Source organism: Erigeron canadensis, chromosome 6 (assembly GCF_010389155.1).
Source record: "Erigeron canadensis isolate Cc75 chromosome 6, C_canadensis_v1, whole genome shotgun sequence".
Taxonomy (NCBI): domain Eukaryota; kingdom Viridiplantae; phylum Streptophyta; class Magnoliopsida; order Asterales; family Asteraceae; genus Erigeron; species Erigeron canadensis.
In genome coordinates, this window is record NC_057766.1 from 20792215 (window position 1) to 20800736 (window position 8522).

The 8522-nt window shown below is 33.6% G+C and overlaps 1 protein-coding gene across 1 annotated transcript; it reads left to right on the forward strand.

Moving 5' to 3' along the window:
- The first annotated feature begins 6816 nt into the window (after positions 1–6816).
- On the forward strand, positions 6817–7876 carry LOC122603173 (NDR1/HIN1-like protein 1). Its single transcript, XM_043775807.1, has one exon. The coding sequence runs from the start codon at positions 6929–6931 to the stop codon at positions 7568–7570; it is 642 nt and encodes a 213-aa protein (XP_043631742.1). The 5' UTR covers positions 6817–6928; the 3' UTR covers positions 7571–7876.
- The last annotated feature ends 646 nt before the right edge of the window (positions 7877–8522 follow it).

Below are 8522 nucleotides of genomic sequence, written 5' to 3' on the forward strand. Positions count from 1 at the left end.
ATAAAGGTACATGCGAGCACATGCTAAACACAACCTGTATTTGTCGTTTAAGTAGTTTTTGCGAGGAAGACAATATAATAAATGCTATACTTGGAGTTTTGTTATGTGTATCAATCATTGTACATGTCATTAACTAATTAGCAAGAGAACTAACCTATGATTGTTATGTAACAGATTATATGGTATGTTCAAAAAAAAACTGATTATATGGTAATCAAATTATTATTATTATTTTTTTTTGTGACGAATTTCTGAGAGTCTAGACTAGGTTTTCTAAACCGGGTACGCGCTAGAACACCCCAGATCGAATTGCAGCGCCAACACCACATGAGGGGAAATGTAACAACCGCCTTATAAATATTCTAATTAAGTTTCTTAAATCGTACTTTCGCCACCTGAACGGCCAGACAGTTTAATTTGATTAAGTTCTTGATGTACTTTAGACGTAAAATATGTGCTTATTTGAAGGTCATCTTGATCTTAAATCTTGATTTATGTGACGGATTATGAATTAATTCGATAAAATATGAAGGTTCGGTCCATAAATGTCCATGTCCATAATTGTTCTAGTGAAAATGTTCACAAATAGTCCATTGGAAATACCTAGTGCATTCAATTGGGAAAGGTATAAATAGAAAATTGTAGTGTGAGAGAATTCACTATTCATTCATCACCTCCAAACACCACTCTCTTACTAGAAACACATAGTCAGACTCTCCACCACCATTTTCACACACTAAAAATCACCATTTTGATTTTGGGTTGGTTAAGTGAAATCATTTGTACTTTTGGGTTCCTTGTGACGATCAAAACACGTTTCTAGAATCAAATTGTAGGTAATAACAACATCCTCTGAGAATTTGATCAAATTAAATGTGCACTTTTTCATGTTCTTGTTCTTGATGATTTGGTCCGATTTTTGTTAAGAAATCGTGTTAATAATCAATGGGTTTGTGTCTAAATATGTTTAACAACATTTTGGTGAACAAATTTGAGTCATAACATGATTAAATTACAAAACCCATTTTTCGAATATGAGCATAACTTGTGCTTGAAACACCAAGTGTTCATGTGTTAGTTTGATTCTGAAATCTGAAAATGGGATAAGAGAATAGTGTTATTATGATAGTATATACTAATAAAATGTTCTAACTCGTTCCAAGATCGACTTAGACCTCTATAGATTTGATTTCTTGGTTGTTTGGGCTCGTGTTCATGTGCTTGAGCTGCCACTTTTGTTACTCGATGTTGTTTTGTGTGTGGTGTGGTCTGATGTTGATTCACATTCTGGGTAACTGATCATATGATCGGTTTCGCTCAATCTAATGATGAATTGAATCAGTCGCATTGATGGTAGTGTTTGGAATGCTAAGACGATCTCCCTGCTTGTCGATGGGACAATCTGATTGACCTTCATAACCAGGATGATCTCTTTTGTCAAATGAAATGAAACGATCTAATACTCCTGCTTCCCAAAACGACCTAAACTGATGAAGTCTTGAAACGATCTGAATTGCAACACCTTGAGCCACCATGAATGAGAAACGATCTTGACCTTGTTAAATACTCTAAAACTCTAGGACGATCGGTTGCCCCAAACTCTAAAACAATCTAAATATTATACTATTGGGACGATCTGGTTGCGATAAACCTTAAGACGAATTGTGCATTAGAGCATTAGGACGACCTTGGCTATTGTCCTTAGAACTATCTTGAGCTACCATAAATATGGAACGGTCTGTTCAGTGAGACCCTAGGACGGTCTAAATTCTATTGGACCCCAAGACAACCTAAATCTTAAACGCGACCTTATTTATAGGTGAAGACACTTGAAGTTGGATTGTGAGTCAACTAGACATTGTATATGACTATACTCCTAACATATTTCGGCATTATGGAACTCTAACTGGTGAAACGATCTTGTGCTATGAAGCAGCTGAAATGATCTTGCCATGGAGTCACCTAGGACGATCCTGAGAGTCACCTAGGACGATCTTGAAGTGAAGCTAAAACGATCTTGACGTCTAAAAACCCTAGACGATCTTATGTTCATCATATAACAACTTGTACTTGTTCTTTAACACACCCCACTCGATCCATAAACATCTAATCAGTTCGTAACAACATCATTACTTGATTAAACACATTAAAGGCTGATCATTAACATTTAAGCTAGATCATGGTTCGATCTAAGACGACATACAAAGCGCAAACCCTAATTACGTACAAATAAGACATGTTCTATCTTGGTTATCAAAGTATGAGTTCTATGATCAATTAAATTGAGTTCTAAAGATTAAAGGTTCATCATTAAAGACATGTTCAACTCATTAACACGATAAGTACTTATGTGTGCGTCCAGTTCATGTATTTAAAGTTCATTTAAAACTCTTTTGAGTCAAAACGTTTTAAGCTCTTCAAGGACCAAATCATCGGATCATCAAGGACATTTCTGTGATTAGATAATCACCAAGACTAATATATGTACATATTATGTGATCAACAACGTGTACTTAGGTTCTTGTCAAGGTGTGCTTGGATATTGATAGATAAAACCTATCTATCTCTGTGCTTGTTCTCTGTGCTCAATAACTGTGCGTGTACCAGATCACTGTGAGTTCACTTATCCCCTTTTCGTACATTTTGTTCAAGTTCTTTATCGGGGACTGAAAAGCATGAAAACTATTTTGCACTTATAAATATATATGAATATATATGTGTCTTTGAACTGTTCTACGTACTATTTTATGATCGTATGAAATACGTATGAAAGGATTCTGAATTTTCTCCTAAAGTGTATTTAGATCTTGAATGGGCAGGATCTTGAATACATTCATATTGCTATACATGTTCGTTATTATGTACTTACTGATCTATGTATGAGTACTATTTTTTTTCTGCTATCAATTCATATCCCACAGTTCAGGGAATGAACCGTAGGTAATTATGGACAGCGCTGTTAGGGTAGGCCACCCTCATTCTCTAAAGTTCTGGAGGATGCATATTATCTGTACTTGTTCTGATCTAGATTATATTTAGCTTACTTGATTATGTGAGCTTGCTGGCACATTGTTCATCTTTGGCCAAACGAGTTAGCAGTGATTATATACTTATACACAGAGTGCTTTATTTGTTCTTAAATTGTTCTTACTATTACAAAGTTCTCTCGATAAACGTACTGATCATATGACTTGTTCTTAATATACATAGTATCTTTATGTATAACTATTAAGTACTTTATGTGAATCTCACCAACTACTTTCGTAGTTGACCCTTTTGAACTACATGTTTTTCAGGCTAGGCTAGTAGATCCTTTAGCATAGGAGTCTTCCTTCTCTAAGCTCATCCCTTTGGCGATCGTTCGTACGACCAAGATTAGTAGCTGTGAAGACTTCATTTTGCTCAATTCAGTTCAAGACTTGGTTCTGTAAAGACAATTGTTCTGTCTTTCTTGATATTGACTATTCTGGGGTATATCCCATGTTTTGTAATAACTTATGATACCTCTTATCTTTTAATGTTATTGACTGTGTTTGAACTTGTACTGTGCGTGCTTGTGCTTATCTGTGCATCCCGTATATTCCGCTTTAGCGGAGTGTTACAGAAAAACCCTAATTAACCGTCCGAATGGACGACATTAATTAGGATGAACCCTGTCCCCTCGACTTCGATGAAACCACTGCGCTAAGACAGTGATCTCAATGATGACTATTATATGGTAATCAATGAGTACATATATTTATATGATCAGAAGTTAATTACTTAGTAAATTTGTCAATGATGATTAGTCACATTATTTAAAGCCACTTTCAGGTTTTACTCAATATTTTGAGTTCGATCTTTAGGGATAACAAGTCTTGGGGTTTTTTCTCCTAATACTTGTAACGAGCTATAGTCAACGTCTCGTTGTCTAAGATACGTGCAAGGTTTTACTATTATACGGTGAGGTTTCCCTGATGTCGTATCTGACTTAATGTTTGGAAAAAAAAATTAATTAGTTAGTTTTGTGTAATTTTTCTTAAAGGCAAATTTAAAGTATATTTATATTTAATTGTAAATACTTCAATGATATAATTAATCAATTAATGTTAGCAATTGAAGGTAAAGTTAATTTTATCTCGAAAGATACGAGTTCTTAGTTCTTACCACTAGGCTAAAGTGGAAATGACAACTTTTAAGAGGAGTTTTTCTAAAATCTATCTTACATGAATTAAAAATAAAAATAAATTAATATTAACTTTAAGCATTACTTTTCACTCTTCGAAGATGAATGAAAGTACTGATCAGCATTGGAATCTTTAAAGAACAACTAAAGTAATACGAGTCTAGACCAAATAATTTATACATAAAAAAAATCCACTTAAAACATACATACATTCTAATTCTAAATCTAATTTTAAATAAATCATACAATAATTTTGGTGAAGAAGATTCGTGACAGTAGTCAGAAGCAGAGACTCACAGAGGCACACAATTCAAGCCACCTGTCTCAGATTGTATTATAGGTATAGAAATAAAATACGGGATATATAACCTCACCAGGGGAAAATGTGTAACCCCACCACAGAAGGTATTAGCGACAACGTCGCAGCTAATACTGCGGGCCCTCATGTCTGTAATGGTAAATCTGAACGAGAAATTAGCGGGCCCTCTGTCAGTGTCAGAGTATTAGCGGCGACGTCGTCGTTAATACCTTGGTCGGGTAGACTTTTGCTTGGTGGTGTTACCCTCTGCCATAAAATACTATCCTATTGGCTAGTACACTTCATGAACCTTCCAATTGGGAAATGATATTTTTACAACAAATTTTATCCATTTACAACATTTTCTGCATTATACAGTTATACATTGCGCAAAAAGTCTTGTACCTTTATTGTAGATGACAAAAAATTGTTGTATAAATATCACTCCCCCTTCCAATTACACCGAAACGGGGAAATTAAACTTTATTAACAAACATGTACACATTGCATCAATATTTTCTAATCAAACGTGCAAATTTATGAGAAACACATTGTATTAAATAAGCCGATTCAAAAGTGAAGTCTGATTTCCTCAATGTGTTTGCTTGTTTTTACACACATAGTTTTCTGAATTCGCTAAGTTCGGTAGCACGTTTTACACAAACAAAATACCGTTTTTTCAGAAGGAAATTACTATTATCAACGAGCATGGTACCCACTCAATGCGGCGGCGATAACAGTGACAGTGATGTGGTGGCATCAACAAATGGTGACGGCGGCGACAACCGTTGGTGGCGGCAGACGCGTCAAGTGGTGTAGGTATTTGATACAAATATATTTGATTTAAAAGAGTAGTAGATATATCTTTTAGAAGTTTATGGAATGATTGTGTAAGTTAATTAATTAAGGAGTTTATGGAATGATTGTGTAAGTTAATTAATTAAGGGTAAAATGATAATTTTGTATGTCACAAAATTGTAAACTTTTCAACAAATGGAGTATAATTTTTATATAACAGTATAGAAGTATAGATTTTAACGATCAACAAATAAAGTCAAACTACTTGAAGTAACCCAATGGCGCAGCATACATGGTAATCAAAGTCCATCTTGAGATCTGAATATAACCAGTTAACCCAAATATCAATTGCGTTATTACTCATTGTGGCTCAAGTAATTTGAAGAATTTTTTTTTAAATGGGTGTATTTTGGCGAAAGTTTTGTCAACAAGCTTTGGTCAAAAAAGTTTTATAAAACAAGTAAAACTGGGTTTAGGTAACCCGGTTTCGGCCACGTATGACCAACCAGGTTTTTCAAAGCCGGAGTCAAATTTTGAAATTCGAGACCGAGGTTGGCAACCCAGTTTTGATTTTTGAAAATTGCCAAGAAGAAATCTTCAACTATACGACAACACAAGTACTGAACTGTAAAAGTGTAAATCAGTCCGTGAATGCAACTTTTATTGGATTGAGATCATCTAAAATATCAACATTAATAGTAGAATTCATGATCTTAACTCTTAAAATTAAAATCAAGGATCAAAAATTCAAAACTCAAAATCTTTTAAAATTTGACTCTTGATTTAAATAAAATGATATAAAGACAACAGTTAAAACCATTTTTTAAATTTTTTTTTAGAACGACATTCTAATCTACTCCTAATTCTAAATTACAGGCTTGCCTGGGATGAAACCCAGGATTCTCGAAAAACCCATATTAATCCACCCCCACAAATGTGGGAAGTGAAACTCGGTCCCAGGTGGATACCCCAATGTCAAAGACCATACCAATCGGTCACCAACCCCATTGGCAAAACCATTTTTTAATGGATGGAGATCCTGTAGAGTTAGAAGTAACTTCATAGGTAAAGTTGAAAATTGTTAACCTTTAGATTAAATTCAAAGTCAAGATTTAAAAATAATCTTTAAATAATCTTAACCCTTGATTTTAATTCAAGTGTCAAGATGATTAACTTCACCTTTTTTTAATCTACATTTATTACACAAAGAAAAATCCTAAAAAGAATATTAACTTAAGACTTTAAAGTTATAAATTACTTTAAATATTACTCGTAACTCATTTATTGATGGTTGCTATATCACTCTCATATCATATATGTCGACCATATAGTTTTAACCTTTCCCAATTTCCGAAAAGAAATCTTCAACTTTATAACACTAATAATAAAGTACATGTATCAAACTATTCATGAATGTAAATCAGTCCGTGAATGCAACGTTAATATAAAGAAAAAAAAAATCCTAAAAGGAATATAGGACAAGCGATTGCATTCCCACTAGTACAATACAACCCCCCACAACACACTCGATTCCCATAAAACCAAAAGCAAACCCCATTTCACTCTCTACACTTCTCCACCTAAACAAATTGCTGTCCACATTATTTTCTAGTGGTGCAATAATATTGTTAGTCCTATAATTTTATCCACCACCATAATCCGCCATCATGTCTGTCAAAGAATGCTCTCACCACAAAAACAAAAAAGGAAAGCTACTTAGAAAACTATGTGCATGTTTTTTAATTCTCTCCTTCATTGTCCTTTTAACTTTCCTAATTATTTGGGCAATTCTTCAACCAAGAAAACCAAAATTCACACTACAAGATGCAACTATATATTCATTCAACGTATCCGCGCCAATTTTATTATCATCCAATTTCCAAGTCACAATTATTTCACATAACCCTAATAAACGTGTCGGGATTTATTATGATAAACTCGACACGTTTGCTACGTATCGTAGCCAACAAATTACTTATTTCACTGGCATCCAGCCAGTGTACCAAGGTCATAAAGAAAATAACGTTTGGTCACCTTTTGTATATGGTACAAATGTACCTGTTGCACCATATAATGGTCAATTGTTACAACAAGATCAATCAAATGGCGCGATTTCGTTGTTGATTAGAATGAATGGACGTGTTAGATGGAGAGTTGGGACTTGGATTTCTGGAAGGTATCATATCCATGTAACATGTCCAGCTTATATTCCTTTTGGAAATAAACAAAATTCTTTGTATCCTGGAATTCCTGTTGGCGGGTCAGGAATGAAGTATCAATTATCTCAAAGGTGTAGTGTCAATGTATGAAGAGGACTGTTATATCAAAGGGGCCATATGAAGTTTTCTTTCTTTTCACACTTATATGTATAATTATATTTTATATATATTAATTGGAATGAAGCATACGTAGTTGGAGGAATTGAAGTTGTAAATTTAGATGGATCGATGAGAATAATTGAAAAGAAAAAGGTGGGTATGGAAAAGAAAGAAGCCGAAAGTTATATTATTGCAACATTACAAAAAAGTTGACAAGTTGTATGATGTTGATGATCAATTTTAAATGTTACATATTTTTTTTCTTATATTATCAATAAAATCTTTTCAGTTTTATCATTTTTTTGACGGTATTATTGATATCCTTTAAGTTGTTGTATGATTCTACTCTTTTTTATGTTTTATCTTTCTAAAGGTGAAATGCCTTGTTGCCACACGGTTGAAATTATTGTAGGTTGGATAATTAGATATGATATCGCAAAAAGTAAAAAGAAGAATCGGGTGCCAATAAATGAAAGCTTTTTCTACATATGTGAAGCGAGATGGTCCATGAGGAATTTAATGGTTTCTTTAGTGAAGTTTGGTTTAATTAGGTATGCAAAATGGGCATCCCATGTGAGTGGCCTAGTGTGCTAGAATATATGAATTGAAAAGCTAACTAATTAATTAAGTATGTATATATTTCTTATTTTCTTTTCACCATTTTATATATGTGGACATATAACTTTTGTTTCATCAATAATATCTTTAAGTTCATAAACTCTATAGTTGTATTTATATGATTACTTCCAATTTCATGAATTTCTTACAGAACAGATAATGGATAGTCTTGTATATCGTAGTAGATGATGATGGTGGTGTATAAGTTACGAAAATCAATGGTCTTTTTTTGGGCTTTTTTTAGTTGGTCTCAAATTATCTATCCCATATATATATATAGGGAAAAGTGAGTATGGGGTTATTCCCCATCTAATCTTAGATGAGG